The 25,749-nt window shown below is 37.1% G+C and overlaps 1 protein-coding gene across 1 annotated transcript in view; it reads left to right on the top strand.

Annotated features, from left to right (window-relative positions):
• klu (zinc finger protein klumpfuss) overlaps window positions 1–24,853 on the top strand; it is a 106,323-nt gene extending 81,470 nt beyond the window's left edge. Inside the window, exon 2 of the mRNA XM_081744353.1 lies at window positions 4,273–24,853. Coding sequence (XP_081600479.1) covers window positions 4,698–6,914 — 2,217 coding nt within the window. The 5' untranslated portion in view covers window positions 4,273–4,697 and the 3' untranslated portion in view covers window positions 6,915–24,853. The remainder of the gene's footprint in view (window positions 1–4,272) is intronic.
• The last annotated feature ends 896 nt before the right edge of the window (window positions 24,854–25,749 follow it).

Below are 25,749 nucleotides of genomic sequence, written 5' to 3'. Positions count from 1 at the left end.
ATCTAAACCATTCATGGTCTCATTTAAGATTCGCTTTTGGCATAGGAGACCCGGATTTGATTTCTGCTGGGACATAATGTGGTTTGGATTTCACGTTAAGCTGTAGGACGACGTCTCATATAGCCTTCCTGAACGGGACGGTAAACTCAAATCCAATCCAATTCAATCTCACTCAAGATTGAAGCAGAGCGTCCTCATTATCTGTAAACGGCTTGTTGATTATTTAATTGCTGGTTGACCCTGTTTCTAGTTCATTAGACTGGAATTCGCTACGTCTTAATGCCTTTCCAATTACCTCATAACATTCATGCATTTGTGTCTTCACCAGATGTAAAACCAATATAAAAACTTCTTGAAGCACGCATAATCCGTAACCTTAGCTCTAAATAATTATAATCTCCGGTCACGATCATTATTTTCCCCTCTTGCTGGTCTAATGGCTAGCGTTTGCGTCCTCTGTGCACATGATCGCAGACTGGATTCCTCTGAGAGTATATCGAACGTATTAAATTGATCCAGATTTCACTATAAACTGTAGATCTTCTATATAGCAATGCTACTCACAGAGAACATAAATAAAAACCGAACTTCCACCATTATTTTAGGACTCTAGATAGCCTATAACTATAGAGCTCGCTTTTCCTTTGTGAGTTTAAAGCCTACTGGAATTATTATACCTAAGATCCCACTAGAATAGTAGAGCCATCTTCCGGTAAGGATGTAAAAATATTTTTTTTTAATTTCAATACTGATTTGCTATTGGTCTGTCTTCACATAAAATTGATTCTTCACAGTTTATACGTTAATTAAGAAAAATGAAAATACATAGTTGCACCAAAACAGAGCAATGCTAATGTTGGAAACTAAATCGTTAGTAAATTAGTGTTGCACACGAGACGAGATAGAAGATTTTATTACTTCTCTCGTTTTTTCCTTTTGTATCGTCTCGATTCTCGAGAAATCCTTTACCGTCTCATCACGATTTTAGTAAACTTTTCCTCGTATTGTTTCGTAAATGTAGGTACAAAATTTTTACCCTGATTTTTTGTTGTTAATTTCACTTGGAGTTTATATGAATACTTCCGTGTTGCCAGAGGTTAATGAAGGGTGTGATATAACAACAATTAAAGAATGTTTATTATTAGAGTAGCCTTTATCGTATAACGAATTGTGTATCCTTAAACATTTACAAATACTCTTTATTGTGTTCGAACGACTGGAAGCTTTCGAAATGTGGGTGTGGAGAAGAATTTAAAGAATTAGCTGGGTCGAGCGGAAAAACGAATGAGAGGGTGTAAGAAATGGTGAAAAAAAACACAATTTTAGATATTAATAAGAAGAGAAAGAGAAACTTATTGTGACATTGGCTAAGAAAGAACTAGCCGGCGTAACAAACATCTTGGCAATTGAAGGCGGCGCTCCAAGTTCCCTTTAAATGCTACTAGCAAATGAGAGGCCAGCGGTATTGCCACGTTTATTTTGTACACATCCACGTCTATCCTCTGCCACCTGATCGCCCTATAGTTCGTCCGCTTAGCCATAGCCACTTCCCTTAGCACTTGGCAACATCGCGTCAGAGCTTGCGTTTTATTCGTTTAGCTGAAATGCCAAGATGATTGTGACAGGCTTTATATCATGAGGGACGTGTTAGAGGGTATAGTGGCAGGAAAGAGAGGGAGAGGGCGAAGGAGGCTGCAGTTAATGGACGATATCAAAACAGAAAAAATCGTACGTGAATACGAAAAGGTTAGCGGAAGACCGTGGAGCATGGAAGCTTCTCAGTTTCAGCAAGTGATTGGCCAATACTGGCAGGATACCTATGATAGTCACTGCGTTCGCACAATCGCCTCATTAATTTATTGATTTTATGTAATGAATTATTTAACACTAAAACAGCATTAAGTTATGACCTTGCATTTATAATAAGAATTAAGAATATTTTCTCCTAGATATTTATGCAACCCGAAACTCTTATATATTTTGAAGTCTGCATTTCGAAGTTCACGCGAAACGTGCATTTATGAATGAACCGGATATAGATATTCACCGTTAAAGTCACGGTTACCCGTGAATATATTAATGGATTGAAGTGTCTATTGATAGAAAACTAACTTCTAAAATTGATTATCGTTTAAGGTTTATTATGTGTAGTAACAGACGGACGTAGTAACAATACAATCGCACATGGTTCACTGAATGAGTCTAATAGCCTAAACTCTGCTAAAGACAGTAAATATGAATCCATGTGTGGGATACCGGATATTTGCAATAAGAAAAGCTATATATCCTTTGTCGTAGGCAACCAACATTTATTTGCTACTTTGCAGGTTGCAAAGAAGATAGGGGATGCTATAGATTTTAAATGGGATATGAAATATGGATAATTAATTATCTATAGGCTACTGTGTACCCTTTTAATTTAGGCATTCAACATTTCTTTGCTAGTTTGCAGATTGCATAGAAGTTAGGGAATGTTATAGGTTTTAAAAGGGATGTGTTGTTGAGTTGATTTTTAGTTTAACGTCCCGTTCACCAGCGAGGCTATATGAGACGTGAACCTACTGATTAACATGGAATCCGAACCACGTGAGTTCCCGCCGCGGAATAGAATGTGGAATAATCATAGTTAATTATCTATATATCCTTTCATTATAGGCAACCGATATTACTTTGCTTCTTTGCAAGTTGCATAGAATCTAAGAAATGCTGTAGATATTAAATGGGAGTCACCGTTAGCTTGAAATGTTAACAGATTGACTCGAGTAACGAATTAGGTCGAGGTAACGGCTCTAGCTGTCTATTGCAAGAAAACTTCTTCAAAAATTTATTTTCGTTGCAGAGTTATCCTGTGGAGTAACTGATGGACGTACTATCATTACAATTTTATAAGACCCACTAGTGTGGCTGTAATAAATGATATGTATTCTGAGAATAGTTTATGTGCTGGTATTATTAGTCAGCAATATAACATAGAGTGTACGATATTTCATTCCAGTTTATTTGTTGTATTTATTTTTTTAAAAAAAGAACTATAAAAGTTTAAGGATTTTTTTAAAAAAAAAAAGCACTATTGGTGCAAATATTTTAGTTATAAGAACTATAAAGTACAAATCCGTCATTTGTTGTAAAGACACTAAAAGTATTTGAAAACAGTGCTGGACCTAGAAGGAAGTCAGTTCACACAGAAAATTTTATGGTTTGTCGCTATATGGTAAGGGAATAAATCTTACCTACTGCACTCATTCATGTATTCAGCTTTCTTCCATTACGTTATAACGATAAAATTGATTTTTTTGTCACCAATGTGACTTCCCTTCAGCCGCCACCGATTCCAAAAGTGAAAAGAAATAATGAAATAAAATCTTTCATTTTAACTTCCCACGGTTATACCCATTAGGCTAAGGGAGACGGATGATTTAGGAAAGTGAATAACAATCGAATAATTGGTAGGAGAATGTGGGGGAAACGGGAGTACCCCGAGAAAACCCATCAGCAGGACGTTGTCCACTACAAACTTATTTTTTTGGGGATCGAACCAGAAACCGTACGCATCAAACGCGAGCGCTCTACCACTGAGCTACCATGCTCCATTTAGCAGTGACGCCATATTAGATGTAGACCTACACTTAAGGTGGTATTCAAACCACATGAGCTTCCGACGGGAACGGAACCCTGGTCTCCCACATCAAAAGCGCATACGCCAACCTCTTAGCCGCGAGGAAGTTCATCAGCGTTATGATTTCGATTTCAGGTTGTATGGTGTGACTTACTGATGGAAAATACATAATCTGAATGATGTTTTCTTATACTGTTTCGTACCACATTGTGACTATTCTAATTTCTTTGAATTTTATATTTTAGTTGATTGTAATGTTAAAAACTTTATTGTACGTTTAGTTTCAGGAGTACTTTTATATATTATTATTGGTATGTCTTGGTTTAAGTGTTCACTACATATTACACATAGATATATAAGTGATTTATTAACGTTTATATCAAAATACAGTACGAATTAAGTGTCTTAATATGTATGTATACAAGTCTAAGAAACACAGTCCTGAATCGATTCCACTATCCCCTGAACTGCACGTGGAAAATGAAACGAGAGAGGCGGAAGAATTTGCTGGTAAACACTTGACTGTGTTACAGATAAATGTAATGAATGCCATTTATTTTTTCTCTCTTCTTGGTAGGACACTTTCATAATGCATGTTTTGTTTCCAAGACAGTAGGAAGATCTTGATTTACTAATGATGTTGATGTCTTTTGCAGCTGGATGCCGAGAGGACAGCAGCTTTAAGTGGACTCTGAACTGACTTGACCTCACACGGAATCGCACTGCTAGTCCAAGCCAGGCTCGTCACGGACAGGCGTGGTAAGGCTCCACCTACCCTGCGGCTAGCGGTGCCTCCCTCCTTCAACTCCCACTCCAAGCAGCGCGCGCGCAATCTGGCGCTGGATTTCTTCAACGTGAGTGAGTGAGTGAGATAGACTGTCGGCCAACGCAGTGTGTGTGAGTGTGTGTTCGGGGGGAAGTCAACTTTGAAGAGGCGGCAGTGCGAAAAAGAACTTCAGCGAGTGTGCTCTTGTGTGTGGTGTCTGTGCCCGGCAAGAAGTGTCGCATCTCTCGTTAGCAATGAAAAGGTATCGCTCCGTTTGGATGAGTCTGTTGGAGACGGTAGAACTAGTACGGTGGGATGTGGCGTCAAGTTCAGGGAAGTGATATGGCAGAAACCCAGGTACAGCGAAGTCCTTTGGATCAAACAACAACACAACATAATGTCAACAACAACAATAACAACAACAACAAACCAGGACCTGAGAACAACAATACTACCAGCACCGCTAACATCAATAATAACAAAAGCAACAACAAGCAGCGGAAAAGGAAACGTCTTAGTCAGGTTCTAGACAAACTTACAACACAGGTAACAACCACTTCTGTTAATTGTACTTCAGTGACCGTGCGAAATACTGATTCGCGAAATGATACCAATGGTAGCGACTCATTGTTGAGCCTGCCTTTGCTAAAAAACACGAAACACATGTACAGTTCTCGCCCCGAATTGGATTCTGGGGACGCAGGTAAGTTTGAAAGTGAGAGATTGGACGAGGAACAGGTTTCGAAAAGACAGTCGTCAGGTGTCGAACAGGAGGACAGAAACGTCATTACGGAAAGTGTTAAGGAGTGGCCAGAACCAGATATGGCACCTTCGGAACCTCAAGTTTGTCATAGTGTGATACAAATGCCGCTTACTGCTACAAGTGCTGAGGGGAAGGGTTGTCCTACCAGTCCTTTGGGACAAGCTAAAAGTGAAGTTTTTCGTTTTGATAGTCTTGACCGGGAACGATACCATTACGGAGCTATATCCGAAGAGGAAGAAGATGTGTTTAGCCCTGCTTCCTCTTCCAATAAGTCGCCACATAGCTCCACAGGTTCTCCACAAATTTCAACCACTGATTCGCCCAAAATTAGTTTCAGTCCGTTAAGGATTAAGGACAGTAGTATTGATGAAGAAGAAGAAAGTGCCGACGGCATGAGAGTAGGTGTAGGATTAGAAGCCCCTAGTGTGATTCAAGTACCACCCCGACTTCAAGTGAAGAACTGTGATGAAGAAGAAATGGGTGCTGGCACCCAATGTACGGCTCTCAGGTATACAGGATGTTCGTGTGCACATTGCGGAACGTTAACAGTCAGAGATCCGAAAGCTCTGGATCCTTCTCATCCCCAAGAAAGGTTTTATCCTGGTGGTGGAATCCCTGCCTCCCCCGTTTCCCCACTCACCCCCAACACACCCAACACCCCGGGTACCCCGATTTCCCCGTCCCCTATATATAGCTTTGAGCACTATCTGCACACCAAATACCTGCCGGACATATTCCGAAGAAGAAGTCACTCGGACTCCGATTTGCAAATGTGGTTCGAAGGTGCAGCAGGGGCAACTGCAAAGACGGAACCTTCTGCCCCACGTGACCCCTTTCGGGGGACTGTCCTTAGACACGGCAGGCCCGTGCCTCATCCTTTGACAATCCCGCAAAAGGGCGGGTCCCTGGAATCAGATCAGTCTTCACCTCAAGATTCTCCGCTGGATTTATCTATGAAGGGAAGCAGGGAACGCATGGGAAGTAGCACAAGCACAGAATCATTATCCACTAAGGCAGGACTGCCACCCCATCTTGTGGCTCGAGTGCCCATCGATAGTCCAGGGTTCCTTCCCCGTGGTGTTGCTGGACTTGTCTCTGTTCCGGTAGTGAAGGGCGACGTAGCATCCCCAACAACCAAAGAATCAGTAGCTGTTCGTTACAACCTAGAGGTATCACCGGTGGTGGAAGAAATGCCACCAGGGTCAGATGTAGCTTACGTTTGTCCCGTTTGTGGACAAATGTTTAGCCTTCACGATCGACTTGCCAAGCACATGGCTTCTCGGCATAAGAGTCGGCAATCGGATTCAGCTTCCAAAGCCTATCTCTGCGAAGTGTGCAAACGGTCCTTCGCGCGAAGTGATATGTTAACACGGCACATGCGACTTCACACGGGGGTGAAGCCGTACACTTGCAGAGTATGTGGGCAAGTCTTCTCCCGGTCTGATCATCTTTCAACCCACCAGCGTACTCATACGGGAGAGAAACCCTACAAGTGTCCCCAATGTCCATACGCCGCTTGCAGACGAGACATGATTACTCGTCACATGAGAACCCACACAAGATACGAACTCCAGGAATCCAGTAGTCTAGAAGAATCCGAGTCTTCACGGAGTGGACCGCAGAGAAGTCTGTCAGAAGAACACTCCGTGTCACCATCGCCACTCTTAACTCCCGACCAACCGCTCTCGCCGTCTCAAGCCATTAGTTCCTTATCAGTACATTCACCAGCGCCTCAACCGATGGAAACAACGGCTAAGGAAAATGATTGAAGGGCTCATAATGCCTGTTATTGATGATTCCGCTCTTGATTGTTTGGATGACTGGGTCGTCCATTATGTTTGATGTCAGTTGGTGATGCTCTTCAAAGAGCGTCGGTTTAATTAAGCAGGAGGGTTGAAAATATCTTGGCATATTTCTGGTCTTTTGGGATTCAGGTTGTGAAGTGAGTAGAAGAGGCAATTCATTGGGTATCTTCAGAAGGTAAACTTGATGTTACTAGTAGCAAAATTGATTGTTGTTTATTGTCCCAGGCAAAAATGCCGTTTATTCAAGGAAATGTTAGCTGACGGGTTCAGCTTCATAAGTCCATCAAACGTTGTTAATTGTTGCTATTATTTTCTGGTGTAATTGTTGTGGGATATAAGTGGCTGTGGTTTGTCTGTCTTGTGTTGTGAGATCATTTCCTTTTAATTGCTGTATCCATTTTAATATATTCCCTCCAAATCACTAGCTTTTTAATTTTTTTGACGCTTGTGTTTCGTTATATGTTATTAGGAAAAAGTGAACTGAAATTTGTTGCGTCAACTGGGGCGAATAGAGGTCGATTTGTTTTAATTCATGCTGTGATTGTTATAAAGTTATTATTTTTCTTGTTCTATATTGAACAAAATCTGTGGTTAGTAAAAAAGAAGAAAGTAAAATTAACATGTGAACGAAAATAGAACAACTTAGAAAGATAATTTTTTGGGTATATGAGAAAGTATATTGTTTTCAGATTTGGTACGAACTATTAGGAATTGGTTGGTTAATATATACATTATAACTCGAACGAATCCTTCAACTTCTGATTAAAAATTAATTGTCTAGAAACGATGATCTACTTAATGGTTTTGTTTGTTGACATGAAATGTTCTAATCTGAACTTAAATAACGATAGTTTGAATATTAATATTTTAAATTCTTCTCTTTCAGAAATTATTGTCTAATTACTTCATTATTTTAAGTGAAATGTTAACTTAATTTGAGCTACCATTCAGTGTCCTCTGCGTTATACTTTCATGTTCCGCTTTTGAATGTTCTTTTATTTCTTTGTACAAGTAAGAAACTATCAGCTTCCACAGTCGTATAGCTTAATTAGCCTTCTAGCTTTCTTTTCCATACTTTAGTTTTGTTTAAGTTTTAGTGTAGGAAAAAATATATGAATTTAGTTCATTTTATTTCTCTATGACTAAAATACATTCCATTTTTCTGGTAGCGGCAGTTAATTACAATTAGAAATTAGCAAATGTTAATTAAAACTAATAATAAACCTGTAATCAGACATTAGCACAGGTTTGTATATTGGAGAGAATTTTTAATAGAAAGATTTTGTTGAATGTTCGGAACCAACAAAGGGGAGGATTTCACAGATGCATTAATATTTATCATTATTAATTATGTTTCGTCTAGGCTATATTTTGACTTTTTGCCATTAATTAGAAATTATCTTATTTATTTATTTATTTATTATTTTCTGACGATTTCTTACCAATTGACACGGTTACTAGGGACATTAGGCGTAAGAAAATGACGCGCTGTTTGTAAGACAAGGCATGCTCTTGTTGGAACAAAACAATTTCCTGTTTGTGAAAGAATACACCGATTCTATTACGTATCTTACACTTATCGTTCGCAAAACTGTTATTCAAAATAAAATCGATTCTACGCATGTAAGTTTAGCTATTGTCTCTAGGGTACTCGATACAAGTTTCGGGTCTAATCAAAACCATATATATTTTATGCCACTTCAATACTTCTGGTCTGATTGATGTAGAATTATCGGTGTGCTACCGTGATTCATTAGTGTCAGTGCTTGTTGTTAAAGTAAGAACTCCGCATATTACTGTGTACACAAATGATTTGGAATTCTATTACCGACCAAAATAATCCACCTTTTTAAATATAATTTTTAGGCCTTCGTAATTTCTTCAACCGACAAACAAAAATCTATCATACGGAAACTACATATGTAGGTTTAGTTGTACAATTTTACCCTCCGTTACTAGGATGTAACTGAAATTCGCGTTGACAATAAAAAAACTCTTGCTGTTACATCATTAGGTACGTAATTTTAGTACCCGGGTACTTACAGGAGATGCGCTGATCATCGTACAAACAAACAATTCCCGATTTTGCTGGACAGAATATCTACCTGGGCGTCTGGCACTGGGAATTAAACTAAGAATTATCTAATCCTAGCACTTTTTAACGAGATAAGTGTTTTTTTTCTTAGGATATTGAAATTCGTTATTTTAAAAAATGTTTTAGAAACTAACATTGTTAGTACTCGTAGTAATTATAAGTATTTCATATTGTCATGTACTTCAATTTAAGCTTGACCCGGTCCTTATTTATCATTGTATAGTCATCACGAAAGTTGTCACGCCGGTTATATACAGTTCTTTTTAATTATTTCTTTTGAGTAAATCACTTCACTGTGACTTTCGGTACCTTAGAATTATATTCGATGGACATCAACAAAAAATATTTCTCAATTTGTTTCTTTATTTGTTTGTATAGGAGACCTGATCCTACAGTTTAAAGTGGAATCCAAACCACCCTGATGCGTTCAATACTCTCCCACCGGGGATCGAATCCGGAACCAAAGGAGAGAGCGCTAGCTACTGGCCTAGTGGAGAGAGAGCTATATTTCTGTTAGTGCAATTGTCCCAAAGTGATTGACAAAACAATCTGTTAATGCAGGAGTGGGTATGCAAATGTGTTAGCAGTTATACTTCCGGAGTAATTCGAAGTTTATCTTGGGAGAAAGAGAATGATGCAATCACTGAATAATAATGATACGAGATACAAAAATAAGACGCAGGTTGTGTGAATAAAATTCGTTCTGTTTTGTTAAGCGTAGAATGTACTGGATGTTTATGTTTTCAAATTTAGGAATAAATTATTTCAGTTATAGAATAGTTTTGTACTAGAATTAATGTACGGATTCTCTTTGGAGAGTTATCCAATTTCAATACAAGCAAGTTAAACGTAAAATCGGAGACATTTAATTTTTACTTGCTTTTGTTCTATCATAGAATCATCATATTTTGCAATCGAGAAATGCCATTTTCGTTGTGCAAACGGCAGGGCACATCTTCATTATTTGTGTTCCCAGCTGGTCTTGTGGTTAGAGCGAGTATTTTGGTGCACATGGTCCTAGGTTCGAATCTCGGTAAAACATCATTGAATGTATTACGGTAGTACGGATTTCTTATTAAACTGTAGGTTCATGGGTCATATTAACTCGGCGGTTAAAAGCAGCCATCAGGCGAGAAATGGTCATTTTGCTATTGTGACTTACTCGGAGTCAGTCTCGCAATCCTGAATGTGATTCGAGCTCACTGAAATCACCAGAGTCGTCTATCCCCAATGTAGTCCCCATGGGTCCCGGACTTTGACATCCATGTCTGTTAATAGCAGGTCACTTCTCGCAGGAAGTTCCGATATGTTATCACAGTTCTCCGTTTCTCACTTCGTTTAGATGTAAGAATTGCCATATTTGAATATGATATAAATTGGACTCTTATTCTTCCCTTCCCTTTTTTACAACCTACTTTATCTTTTAACACATCGCTAATTAGATTATTTCTTCAGAACTAATGTTTAAATCAGTTTATTTTTTGTCTGTTTTAACTATCATCACATTTTGATAATACTTTTTCATTGAGTTTTTCATTTAGTTATTCTTCTCCACACCCACATTTACGCTTATTTCATAATGTTCTTGTTTCTCTCCCATACAAAATAATAATTTATACGAAACACTTACGCAGTCTATATAGAAATACAGCAAATACAATTTAAAATAGTCTTCTCCCATTCTCACTATTTTTCGGATACCTTATATGTGATTACAGATAAAAGTTTAATGTCCTATTAAGGTGTCAGAATACTGTTGTTAATGATCGAAAACAGATTTCTTCTTAGAATCCAATAAGAATTCATTTTTTGTGGATTTTGTCGGAAACTACGCATGTAAATCGACCCTGAACCGTTATTTTCTTTAACTCAATCCGACCTACCTATTCAAATAATTTTCATCTTTATACCATATTTTAGTTAATCAGAAATTAAGATCTAATAATCAATTAAAAATTTGGGCTATATCTCTTTAACTCTACTGCATAGTCATCATCTTGTTAGAATCATAATGAGATTGATGGGGGTAATATAGTGTTGCCCATAAGATGATATTTGGAGCTGTATCATCTCGGTAAAGGCTGTCTTCTCTCAAAAAGTGCGTGCATTTCTGTTGTAAGAGCTTCATGTTGTCTTGTGGATGTAATGAAGGCATAATTCACGTTAATATGTAACATCAGTTTCACGTTAATATGTAACATGTTTTTCGTTCAAGATCAATTTTTAAGTTTACAAAAGGAATCTATTTTCTCAAATACTAATCAGGAGGACATACTCTCATTTCTAAATGAAACCTTTAGGATAGAATTAGGAATTAGTTTTTTCAGCTCTTCTGCGTCGATGGCCATGTTAATCCGTCACTAGGATTTAGGATTTAGATTTCTTGGCTTTTGGCATCTAAGGCCATTTAGCCCGTCACGATTTGAGGGATGACGTCCCTCGGCGAGCACACAATCCGGGGAAAGGGGAGGAAGAAAGGATTGGGGAAGGAAGGAAACGGCCTGGGACCTATATGTTAGGTACCACCCGGACATTTGGCTGGTGTGAATGAGGAAAACCTAATTCAGGGTGACTGGCCTGAAAAAGCGTGTTACACTTTTTAGAACGAGTGACCCCACCGGGAATCAAACCCGGGACATTAATCCGTCACGTGTGAGGGATAACGTCCCTTGGCGCTCACACTATCCGAGGAAACGGAAGAAAGAGAGGATTGGGGAAGGAAGGAAGCGACCTGGGACCTGTATGTTAGGTACAATCCCGGCATTTGCCTAGTGGAAATGAGGGAAACCCAAGAAAATCTCACGCAGAATGACTCTAATTAAAAAATAACACTTTTTGGACCAAGTGTCCCCACTACAATGAGATCTTTGGACATTTTTCCTCTCCCGTAATAATTCGCTCATCTTAAAAGAAAAATGTGTATCAAAAATATTGACATTCACAAAGTATGTGAAAAAAAAAAACAATTATCCGCATTGCTTTGGTGTTACTCGTGACAGAACTTGAGTGTTGTGACTGACAATACGGCAGTACTTACTCTTGGAACGATGTTTTGCGAGTTCCAACTCTGCCCCTGTCGTTATGTTGTGTCCGTGTCTCATTTAAGCGTATCATCTTACTTTATGAAATCTCAAATTATTTAATTGCATCTATATGAAGGAACTGTCTGCTTTAATCTGACAACAAGTGCTTGAAACGACGTTTTGTGTTTTTCTGTACGTATATATATATATATAATTAGTAAATTTCTGTTTTCACTTTTTCGTGCGCCTGAATTTCAGAAGTGAATTCTTAGTGAAGCACTAAAGATTTACCTGTGATCAGTTGTGGTTCGAAAAAAAATGGTGTTTGGTGTTTTATCAGTGAAATTTTATGAGCATGAGATACTTAAGAGCAATATTTTGCTGTTTTTGCTTTATCTGTATACTCCATTAGAATGTGTAACTACAAACATTAGTATACAAAACAACTTTAGAAGACTTCGTACAATTCACCTAAACGAAGGGACTAGCTGAGATACGTAGGTCAAGACTGCATCACAAATTGCAACAAGGAAAAAAATGAAATGAAATCTTTAAGTGTAACGTCCCACGGTTATGCCGGTTAGGCTAAACGAGATGGTGATAATGAGAAATGAGTGAAATGGTGGAATAACCCCGAGAAAACCCACGAGCATGGTGTTTGTCCACTACAAAGTCCACACGGCGCGAGCTGGGATGGAACCAAGGACCCCAAGCACCGGAGGTGAACGCTCTACCACTGAGCCACCGCGCCCCCCAAAATGCAACAACGGATTTTCTGGTGAAAGTGATAACAATTCTAATTACTACAAATAATCTTTACGATTATACAAGGGTTTACAAAAATGTATTATAATATTCTGGGAATGAATATATTCCTCACATCAAAATAAGAAAAAAAAGAGGTTCATATGGAGCTGTGCCCAAAAGCGGATAGTTTCGGAGTCATAAGGTGCCGAAAACGTGAAACAAGTGAATTTTAAAAGTTAATAGCTCCACTACTATGGGACCTATCGCAGTCGATTCAAGACATCACTTAGGAACTGGTATGTTAACTATCCAAATATTCATGTTTAAGAATATTCTGGCACTTGCACACTAGTTTTTTTTAAGAGAGATAGGTGGAGAGTGATCAAGTACTCCCAAACAGCCTCTCTGAAAATGATTGTGCATGTGCAAGTACCGGAAGTTCTGAAAGTTGTATATTAGGATAGTTCACATACTAGTTTCTCAGTGATGTCTTGACGGCACTACGATCAGTCCTATTGTAGTGGAACTATGGACCTTTAAAGTTCATTTTTTTTTCACGTTCTCAGCACTCTATATTGCTATGAAACTCTGCACTTACGACCACAGGTTCATATGATTTTTTTTCTTATTTTGATGTGAGGAATCAAAACGTTGTGACAATGTTTGTAACACCCTGTATAGCGGACCACGGTGGATCGCGATAGTATTCTTCTCTGAGAGAAGTTCCTAGTTTGTTCCCAGGACATGTGCGTTATCGATAGACAGATTTGTCAGCAAAACAGGAGTTGAGAAGAGTTAAGACAGTGGTCAAAAGTTGTCTTTGAGCGTGATGTCTCGGGAAGTGTATTGTTTATATCGGGAGAGCTGTGTCGCATCTTGTCTTGTAAGAAACCTTAGCGTTATACATCGTGCCCATGTTTTTTTCTAGAAGTTTTTCCGTTTCGTCGCAATAACTCATGTGCATTTATCTCTCGTTTCTTTAACTTGCAGGAGATAAACGTAAGTCAAAATTACATTTCATATTATTTTAAGATTATATGCACTTTTTTTTTTGTAACATTAAATGATTGTCGGCAACCGCTTGTATCAGTTCAATATTGCGTCACAAAAGAGCATGAATTATGCCTTCTATATTCACCATCATTATTTCTTTTTTCTTTGTTTTTTTTTAATATTAAATTCAGTATAGGATATTATACAACAATTAATCAGGATATTATACAACAATTAATCAGTTGAATAATAATTTATTTTCTTCTGAAGTGCTAAGAGTAAGATGAAACGGAAATACTTTTGAACTTTGTTCCCCGTAAAATCTTCATGACACCCGGTTGGAATTCGCAATTTGAGATGTATCTAAATCATCATTTTGTATGCATATACTTTCTATGTCAGGTACAAAATAACAAATTGAAATATAATAACGAATGCTACATTTTAACTTGGGATACTCAACTGTATTTTAGGGACACCGTAGTCTAGTGGTTACAGCGTCGGACTCATGTCCACGTGGTCCCGGGTTCGATTCCCGGCCGGTGTTTCCACCCAGCGTCGTGTGCCAAACTGGGGAGCCACGTGAATAAAAGATGTGACGGCGCTGACCACAAATTCGTGGCTAGGTTGGAAGCAGTTCAGTTGGTCGCTAACAGATGGTGTTCGAGTGGCTCAGGATCACGAAAAGGGTTGTTTCGCCAAGTGGTTATATATATATATACTCAAGTGCATTACTTAAATTTTAGTTCTAAGTAGAACAACCTTTTATTAACTTCATTGTTTATTGGTTTTGGCTATAACTTAATTACTTTGTAGAGTGTTACTGTCGAAATACCTATCTTTACGTGCACCGTTTATAAGCGGCGAGGTGTCATCGGAGTTCCCAGTAGCGACTACCGGCAACCGAGCACCGCACTGCCTGTTAAACTCGGTGCAACTGATTCCCCTGGCAACTTCTCAAACAGTTTTCACTCACGCGCTATTACAATGCGTAGATCGAAGCATGCGCCTCTAGGATATTTGCGTTGCTATGGTTACACACCACCTGCTTGCTTGCGTCATAACACGCTGTGAATGATAACTTCTGCCCAAGCTTTGTACTTTTTTTTTCTCTCGTCTTCTCTTCGTCGCAGCTAATAAAAAAAAAAGTCAGAAAAGAGATATATGCATGAAACTCTATTGAAAACGAACACTAATGTGTCTACTATGCATACACGCGACATGATTTTTAATTCGAAGCTTCAATTTGTGCGATTTTTTAAAAAATCTTTTTAAATACGGTTATTGTATGGATCGTGTCGATTAAATGTCTTGACGATATGAATATTACCAGGATGAGAGATCGTTCTAGGTTTCCTTTTCTTAGCGGGGGTAGGAGAATCCGCAGACAGAAGAGCTCAGGTGCACAAAGCGGCCCTCAAGTTGACGGGTAGGCATTGGGTTTTGGGCGATTTTTCATTTCGTAATTGAAAATGTTTGTTCTCTTCCTTTTACATGTATACAGAAGAAAAAATAAGCCTCTTTGCCAGTATTTTGGAGTGAGTGAATACCAGGGCACTTTCCCCCTTGTAAGTACATATGACGGTGGGTTTCTCTAAACGCTTGGCACAAGGGATATTCTTCAAATTCCATTGATTTCACACGGTGCATGTTACAGGGAATTTATCCACAATTATGTAGACAATTAAACATTATATAAGGAATAGTTCAGAAATATTAGATACTTTTTTTCTTATCTTTCCTAATGTAAATGGCATCTTTTTCTACAAATACTATACACCAAGGAATCTCTTTCTCTGTTTATTGGACTTTGCTATTACCTGCCGTATTTTAATTGCTTTACTTTCTGAAATATTTATACATTACTTTTTTTTTAAAAAAAAAAGTCGTTTTAGTTATATGACTAAGTCCTAAGTTTATCATACTACTTTTTATATAACAATTTAATTTTGAATTTAGCATTGCTTTCAGCAGCGAGGCTATATAAGACGTGGATCTACACTTTAATGTGGGATTCGAACCCACATGAGTTCCCGCCGGGAGTCGATCCCTGGTCCTTCACGCTAAAGACGCGTACGCGAACTGCTTAGCAACGAAGGGGCTTTGTGTAACAGTTCGAAAAGAGCTAAGTCAAGCATTTAAACTAGTAGAATTGGAAGAAGAATCACTGTTATTCTTTAATTATGGATTAATCAACGAACAATTACAAATATGTAATGCCGTCCTTATTGATCTAGTGGTTAGCGCGTGTTCCCTTAGTCCACGGGGTCCTGGGTTCGATTTCCTGTAGGAGAGCACAGTAGCGGCTCGTAGTCTGTACAAGCACCGGTTGCAATGTTGCAATATCAAAGGTATGTAGGTACGCGCAAGTGTTCCCCTCCCCCAGCATTCTTGAGTCCTATCCAAGAAATATTCAGGAAATATGAAGAGGAAAGTCTTTTAAGCTCTATTTGTATATTATTGATTAAATTATTTCTCGAATATTAATTTAATATATAAGCTATTTCCTTTTTTTCAAACAACCACTATCAATGTACGTTTATACACTATTTATATACAAAACCTCTGCACTCATGTTATTGGACACGAGATAAATTGAATATATAGTATGTGCTGTAAGCCATGAATGATGGCGTTAATCCGAAAAGAAGAAAGAAAAAAAAAAAAAGCAAGAAAATTGCATGCACGCAGTTAAACAAAATTATTTAATTATATAAACTATGCATTTTTTTTTAGAATGGAAGGTCTTTCTTCGATCTTTCGGGCTTCAAATTTTTCTATGACTTTATTGAAATCTGAAATGCTGCTCGCCAAGTTTCTCTGAATAGAAAGCATCGCTACCGCAAATATTTTCCGCTTTATTTTCTTTGGGGTTCAGAAACACCTCTCTCCTCCGACAATACGCATTTTGTTAGCATTTCTTTGTACAGTATAAATATACGGAACAAAAAGTCCATTTTCAGGAACCACGTATTTTTTGTCTGTAAAGAAGCATGAAATCTAAGATGTTTTCCTTTGAAAATTAAAAAAAAAAAAAAATAGTTTAACATTCCAGCAAATTAGGCTAAAGAAGACAGATGAGTATTGGAAGTGAATGATTTGATATTAATTTATGCTCTCCGCCGGAAATCGAACACGGAATCATGTGCACGAAGGACACAGAGCTAGGAATTAGACCCGTAGTAAGACATTTTCTTCTTGGAGACTCGATTGACCCCCCTCCCCCTTCCAGAATAGGATTTTTTTTTAAAAATAAATCTTATCCCAAGAATTTTCACCTTTGTATTATAAATGTTAAATAAAATCTATTGACTTCGAACGACCGCCCCCCAAACTTTCAGCCTGGATCCGTCCCTGCTACCACCAGACTTATATTTGTTCTTTGCGAGTTTATGTTTTGTGAATAACTTCTTTCTTCCACGCGTCTGTATCTTCCTCACCCTATCAACTGAGTCAAGCGCTGCTAAGCGGAGGAATTCGTAACTATTACAGAAGCTGACCAGTTGCGGAAAAAATGCAACCGTAAACGACCAATACGGGAAGATAGGAGCGTTGCAAGAATAAATCCACTTCCCCATGTTAAGAGATAGGAGCTCGCTGCCATATGCTCAATGTTACTGCTTCCAGTGGCAACGTTCGCTGCCACTGGAAAGGTAAATCTCTCTCTTTCTTTCCGTTTTTTAATTGACTTTTTTCAGAAATGCATCAATACTGTTTTGCGCTCAAGAGCAAAGGTTTATTTTTTACTGATACACTACTTTAACACTTAAAAATATTTTTAGTATTTAAAAAAATATCCGGTTGCACAACCATGCAACATATAGTACCAGCCGCCACTGGGAGAGCATTTGGCATATTGCATTGGCTTGGGATATATCTTAAACTATTTGTAATGATGAAACTTATATCAATCGCGAAACGACGAAAGTGGAATGGAAAGGGAGAACCTCGAAAAACCCACGCCGACGGTGTTTGTCCACCACCATCTGGTGTATAAGAGAAATTAAGTCTACGCTTGATGTTGTCTGTGTACCAGGGGGGCGATGACATTTTTTGGGGGGACTAACTTGAGTTAACATTACATTCATACGTAATAGATGACTGATTTTCAGAGGGGGCGAGCTATATGGCGCCTCCCGTGAGTCCCTCATCTTATAGCATAACGAAAAAGACACCATCTGAATGTTTTTCGACGTGTGATAACTTGTTTTTCTTCCTTTCTCTGTGTTAGGATTAGAGATGTGTTCCCGATACGGATAAATCATTTTACTTTCTGAAATTGCTCATTCAAAGCTCTTTATTCCTAGCTTTCGTTCAATGTAGCGATGATTTCTGGGGGAGGGGGCCTAAGATAATTCCGTTCGTGCCCAATGTGAGTTATTAGTATATTCACAGTACTGTTTATCAACCCCGGGTAAATCTGAAATCACTGATACAAGGTACTAGCCCGATATTACTCTAACGTGTTTTATAAAATAATATAAAGTCTAGAAGATCTAATTTATTTTTTTCTTTCCCAAACCTATGTCACAGTTCCTTGAAAAAAATCTTATGTAATTTGCTCTCGGTGATTAGACCGCGAAGAAGACGGTGCGTCGAGTCGAGAAAGTTTTCGCGACACCGGAGTGAGCATAAGCGCGAAAAAGAGGTATGCACTCACGTGCTTTATCATCGAAGTGTGACGGGTAAAGGGTGTGGCTCCGAAAAAGAACGTAGGCGGGTGTTCTTTATGTCACGTGACAGTCTCCGATCGGTGCTTTGACGTCAGAGGACGTTGCTCCACCCCCACGACCTTGCATTTATCGATTGGCTGGACTGTGAAATATAGGTCACGTGATCCCCACGGAGAAAAACATCAAGAGAAAGCAGATAGAGCATTGTCACCGATGTTTAAAGTGATTACGTCTGTGAACATTCAGAAGTTATCATCTTTTTTGCATAGCATTCGCAGCATCGAGCTCACTGTTAGCAATGAAAATGCTATTAAGAATTTCCCTTACTTCCGAACTGGCAAAAGTCACCTTAAAGCTAACATATTGAGATTAAGCGGTTTGTCATCCATAATAATTTAAGATAAACATCTATCTATATCTTAGATCAGATGTGACATGTTGAACAGTTTAATTTTTACATGTCAACATGTTTATATGGTGTCGCGTAATTACAGCTTATTTTGTCTCAGTTCAATTACTATTGTTAAAACTCTCTATTTCTAATTATTAATCAAAGATTTTATATGGAGGTTCTTCTCCTAAATACTGTTTGCTTCAAAGATATTAAGAAGAAGGCTCCGTTTCTTAACCTAAGTATCGCGTCTTATTGAGTTCTAGTATCATCAATATCCACCAACAATCATGCATAAAAATTGGTTTCCTCTCATAATTTCGTAACCCACTTATTTGTTAATTGGTTGTTTGGTGTTTAGCAACACTGTTTGGCACCGAGGATATTTGAAACCAAGACCTAAAGTTTAAACCACCGGAATCAGAACCACTTCAATGCGTTAAAATTTCAACAATTTCCCATAAAGAAGCAAACACAGGAAGCCGTGATTCGTTAATTGATATAAGCTCTTCTAACATCGTAAAATCAGTTCATCATTTTTTTAATTAATGGGGAAGAAAACATCGAAAAACGTACTTTTGAACATGACTGTACAATATGATTGACTTTAATGTTTGCAAGGGCCGTGGTGGCTCAGTGGCAGAGCGTTCACCTCTAGTTCATGGGGTCCTTGGTTCGATCCCAGCTTACGCCAAATCAGCTTTGTGGTGCACAAATACCTTGTGCGTGTTTTTTTTTTCTCAGGGTCCTCCCGTTTCCTTCGACCTTCAATTCATTTATTTCTCATTATCACCGTCTCCTTTAACCTAGCCGGCATAAACGTGCGACGTAAAACTCGAATATTTTATTTCATTTTCAGTTTTAATGTTTGTAATCGTTCGAGAGCCAAATAGGATACTGCTAAAAGCCACTTTAGTGAAATTGAATTATTAGGTAGAATGGGTTGGGATCGGGCTACAGAACAGTATGTAGGTAGTTCAATATTTCACAGACAGGACGACGCAGCGCGCTGACCACGCGTTAGACGCTAGGCTGGAAGTAGTTCAGCCAATCGCTATGAGATGGCGTTGAGAGCGACTCAAGCCCATAAAGGTTGGATTGGTTTGTTTTATACGTTAACGAAGCATTTGTCATTGCTAGTCTAGGGCTATGGGCTCGGTTCCCGATGGGAGAACATTGAAAGCACTAAAGTTGTTCTTACCCAACTTTAAACTGCAGGTCTTGTCCTATAGAGCTTCGTCAAAGGATTTAAATACGGATCGATTAATTAGTTTAGTAATACGTCAGAGATACGCCTTTATCAATTTCTACATTTTCTAATGTCACTGCAAAACATTAGTGTTACTCCGAGACGAGAAGAAGAAAAATATCGTTTTCTTGTCTTGTCTCGTCTCGAAACATTTCTTGTAACGTTTTGTAAATTCATGTACAAAATTTATTCTCGAATTTTCGTCTTAACTTCATCTAAGCAGTTAAACTAATCCTTCCGCGTTACGAGAGATCCATGAAAGGGTGTGATATAACAACATTTAAGGTTGGTCTAAAGGGACAAGTTTTGTCAATAGATGTCACTAGAGTATTCGTATCTCTCTCATGTATTTTTTACCTTTCACGAAAATTTACAATTTCTCTTACAAATTTTAACATACAGACTTTAAATTTTTGGAGAAGGAACTTCATAACCTATCGAAGGCAACAATCCGTGCCGATTTCTTATTTAGAATTTTCTTCATTGTTGAAACAGTTATGATGTTAAAGGTTTGGATATCCCTTTCAATAAACAAGCCATTTCAACAATGAAGAAAATTCTAAATAAAAAATCGGCACGGATTGTTGTCTTCGATAGGTTATGAAGTTCCTTCTCTAAAACTTTGAAATCTCTAGATTGGAATTTGTAAGAGAAATCGTGAATTTTCGTGAAAGGTAAAAAATACATGAGAGAGATGCGAAGACTGTAGTGACATCTATCAGCAAAAATTGTCCTTTTAAACTAACCTTAAATCATATTTATTATTAAAGGATATTATATAATGACTCCAGTATCTTTAAATGTTGATGCATGGTCTTCATTGTGTTCACGCAATCACTTTACAAATTCATAGTTTGAGATCTAAGACATAATTGAACAAATGTTGTCCTCGAGACTCGAAAAATTTCTCGACGCGTGTCGAGTTTGAAAAATTCACACTTCTTGCCTTGACTTTTCTCTCGCTCTCCAGTAGTAGAGCGTTCACCTCAGGTGCATAGGGTCCTTGGTTCGATCCCAGATCACGGCAAGTGAGCTTTGTGGTGGACAAACAGTGTGTGGGGGTTTTCTCGGGATTCTGCTGTTTCTTCCCACTTTCCTAATTCTACCATTTCATTCATTTCTCATCATCCCCGTCTCCTTTAGCCTAGCCGGCATAATCATGGGACGTAAAACTTAACCCTAGTAGCAAGAAAGCTTTCGGCTAGTTGGCATTTGGCTTTCTACGCTTGAACTTGAAACGCATGCTTTTATACAATCTGATTTCTGTTGTAGTTTCAAGTGATGCTTTAGACCCTTATCACAGCGTCATAGCATCACTGGTCGTTCATTGGCTGTTGACTTGACATGTAAAACGCTTGCTTCAAGCTTGAATGGAACACTGAAAGCAAGGTTGCCCCCATCTAACTTTGTTACTGGAATCCAGCTAGCAGCATGCTTGAATGTTTTTCCAGTCAAGCTGGATGCAAGCTTGGCCGACTTGCAATTTAAGTTTACAGCAAACGGTTTGTTCTTTGTTGTCTCTGCTCCTAGGGAAATATTTCATTTCATTTCATTTTCTTCTCACGCTTTCGAGACGAGATCGAGACAAGACGATAAATTTTCTCCTTTCATTGGCAACGCTACACGGCATACAGTTGCGATATTTTTTTTCCTAATACGGTGATGAACTTAATAGACCTATTGTAGTTAAGAGGGGAAAAGTACTATAACATACTCTATTTATTTATTGATCTATTTAATAAACTTTAAGATACAATTGACAAAGCCAATTAATTAACAGACATTAACAATTAACAACAATATCAACAGTTAAGAAAATAGTGGAAGGAAATAGGCCAGGGTCTATAGAGAAGGTACCGTGCTCTCTCGTAGCTAAGCGGTTAGCGTACGCGCCTTTGCCGTGGGAGACCGGGTTCTGATTCCCGGCGCAAGCTCATGTATTTCGGATCCCACGTTCAACTGTAGATCCATGTCTCATATAGCCTCGCTGCTGAACGGGACGCTAAACTCAAAATGAACTCAAGTGACATGGAAACTGAGGTAGTTCCCTGAGAAAAGCTGAATTTTGAATTTCGAGTGCCGAGTTTTAACCCGAAAACAACCGATTATGAAACACGATAATGTTGATTACTAACTCACATGGTCTTGTTTGACATATTCTTTTTCTTTCTCTTTCTTTCTTTTTTTTTTTTGGTTAAAATTGTGTTAATTTATTAAAATTATTATTTTATTATGTGAGAAAGATTAGATTTCGTGAAATTCAGAGAAACCAATATATACTTTCTAAAACATTTTGTATGTCGGTAGAAGACAAATAAAATAAAATAATTAAAATTGAAGATTTCCTTTCCACTTCATAATTTAAAATAGTATAATTAATCATCCAGGAACCATTATTTGTGTAGAGCATTGGAAGGAAAAGGTGCTATAAACTATTTACGGGGCGTTTGATGCAAGACACCTAAAGGAAAAGTAAGGGAAAACATAGCTAATGTAAGACAAAATATAGAAACAAGACTTCCTTTCATTTTTTACATATATCTTAGGATGGTTCTTATTTTTCAACTTCTGAGTTTTTTTTTTTAAATTTTTGGGGGGGTCAAACCCCTTAAATGTTTTTATATCAGACTAAATTAATTCATAAGAAAAATTAACTCAAAAATATTAAATGGTACCACAGGGAACTCCGAGTTTTGAATGCATTCACAATATACAATATAAGGGAAGGGTTCCTTCTAAATGTGGAACAGCTAGACGAAGTAACACCATTTGTTGGACAGGAGTAATAGAGGTAGAACCGTATTCATTACTGTACAGTCTCATCATGGCGACCATCTTGGATTCAAACCCCAGATTTCTAAAAAAAAAGGATGTTGGTATATATATATATATATATATATATATATATTCTTGAATGCGGATTTTTAAGAATTGAATCCCTTTTGTGGTTGTTAGACTGCATATGTTAGTCCAAATCTTACGTTCAGCATTATGCTTAGGTGGATTGGGTTAAGATGATGGGGGAAGCTCAGTCGCATTCATCCAAACAGGCGCTATGCCGAAACGGTTGAAAACCACTGGTGTAGAGGACACTGAACTTGGGATAAGCTCTGTATATAATAAATTTTTAAGCACTATTCGCTATATGCAATGTATACTTTCATTTTTTTTTTATGAAATTTCTTCATTGCAGAATTTCTTGGTTTTGTTTTTGTATTTAACCTAGTAACTAGATCATTAATTGGTTCAAACTTTAAAAAAAAATACCAAGGTTTATATTAATATACATATCATATAAATTTTATCTAATTTCATAATGAATCATTGGCGCAAAGAAATGTAATTCAAAATTGTTTCGGCTAGAAAAATATCTGAAGTTGAAGGAATCTAAACATAATTGTAATTTACGTATAAGGACTCACACTAACACACACGTATATATATATATATATATATATATATATATATATATATATATATATATATATATATATATATATACAGAGAGAGAGAGAGAGAAACTCATATTTGTACCTGGGCATCCATTCATACACAAAAATTACGGCCAGTAACCCAAATGGTGGTTTTCTGTTACAGAAAAGAAAAAAAATAGTGAATATATTGTGTATTTGGAAACATGTTAAATTGTGTTGAGTTGATAAGATTCAAACTATTGTGTAAAATTTGTCACATAAATTACTGGACAAAAGTAGTCTAAAATAAAGTTGGATGCAAAATTTTAAAAAAGAAATACATGTTCATTATAATTCGTCTTTTGAGCAATTTATAATATATTTATGTTACCAGTATATTTGTATTTTTGTCTTTCTCTCTCTCTCCGTGTGTGTGTGCTTACTTTCTACATACGTAGATTATGCTTTTTTTTAAAAAAATACCAAACTAAAACGATCATTCCAACATGTTATGTTTAAAATACCCATAAAATTTTACGTTAAAATATACCTGAAATCAAAGTTAATGTGTTGTCTAACAACTTCTTGGAAGGCAGCATAAAGACAGTAAAATAATAAAAAAGGGCATTCTTTAGTTAAGTGTATTTACTCACACGCAGAATAAATATAATTACGATAATTATGTGCTGAGTGCAAATGATTGCGAGGTATAGTGTACTCACTCTTTTTTTTTTATTACAAACTCAACGCTGAGATTTTTGTAAGTGCCAAATAATGGTGGCCAGTTTCATCAAAGAAATAATTTTTCAGAATACTTATTTTTTAATAAGGATTTTATTCTGAATTACAAGTGCCAGTTTTTTCAGTGATTATTTTTTAATTATTTTTTTCGTGCAGAACTGTCTTAGCTGTTAATTTTATATATTTTTGATCCTTCTAGAGCAAAGGTGAAATTTTGCGCTACTGTAAGTCGGATGTTAGGTCACAGAAAAGAGGATACTCGGAAAGTGTGCATAAGAATATTGCATTCAACTTCGTGTAAAGATAGAAGAGAAATGCTTTAAAAGAAATGGTAATAACAAAACAGAAAAAAAAGTGTAAGAGCTATTTACACGTTTCCATTGTAAATATCATCAATCCTGCTTCATGCAGTATTTTACCAGATCTTTGTCCATTCTAATTGATGTGTTGATGTCTGAAAAAAAAAAGAAAATGTTAAGTTTTCCGATCTTGTCAGAAATTGTACATGACAAAGCAAATTGCATTTGTATCAAAATTGCAATTAAATTGTTTCGTCATTTGAAAGTTTTTTTTAATTAGATAAATCAACCAGTATCTTGCCATATACTTATTTGAAAAATAAAATGAAACAAATGTGATTTTTTTGTCTACAATAGGATCTCACATATAGTCGTAATAAATAGTGTTGTCATTTAATTGACCTAAAATCATTTAATTGATCATAATTTAATCAATTAAAACATCTCATTTAATCATTTAATTGATTAAAAGAAAAAAGAATGTGCAGAAGTATAAATCTGTTCCTAAGAAAGAAAAAAAAGTGTTCATTTACATAGGGCATTATTTTTTATTTTCAGAAGTGTAGCAACTTAACGCTCACTCTGTAATTGTAAATTATATGATTCTGTAGTCAGTCAAATTTATACGCTCTCTAAATGCAGTTGAAACCAATTAAATTGGCCACGTTTGTTTAATTTGACCGCTATATCTGTGAAGCCATGTAGATATAGGCATACGCTAATAGTACTCCGTCAAATTGGACATTGTTTTTTTTTTAAATATATGTCTTACATAAGTTAAGACGTTTACTGTAAAAACCAAACGTGGCCAACATGGACAGGTTTTACTGTATGTTTTCTTTATTTACCGTACTCATTTTGCTGTTTAACTTTGAAAAGCACAGTGCCAGAATCGCTATCTCTCAATGAGATGAAGTACAACTACTTACGTTGGTTTATTTTTGTCAATTTGGCGTTCCGAACATTTCCTAAGAAAACTGGACAAAGATGTTTGGAATTGTCACTTTTCACTTCTTTCAGGTGTAGTGGTTGTCACATGTGATAACCCAAATATGATACACAGTGGCATTTAATGTTAAAATGTGTCGAAGTCCTTGTTGTCAAGGCAGTTTACTGTTTTCCCGTTTGCCTCAAAATGTTTTATATATAAATATATAAATAAATAAATATATATG

This window comes from Thermobia domestica, chromosome 17 (assembly GCF_964235325.1).
Source record: "Thermobia domestica chromosome 17, izTheDome1.hap1.1, whole genome shotgun sequence".
In the NCBI taxonomy this organism is placed as follows: Eukaryota; Metazoa; Arthropoda; class Insecta; order Zygentoma; family Lepismatidae; genus Thermobia; species Thermobia domestica.
The sequence above is the reverse complement of the archived record's forward strand: the minus strand, read 5'-3'. Positions and strand labels throughout refer to the sequence as shown.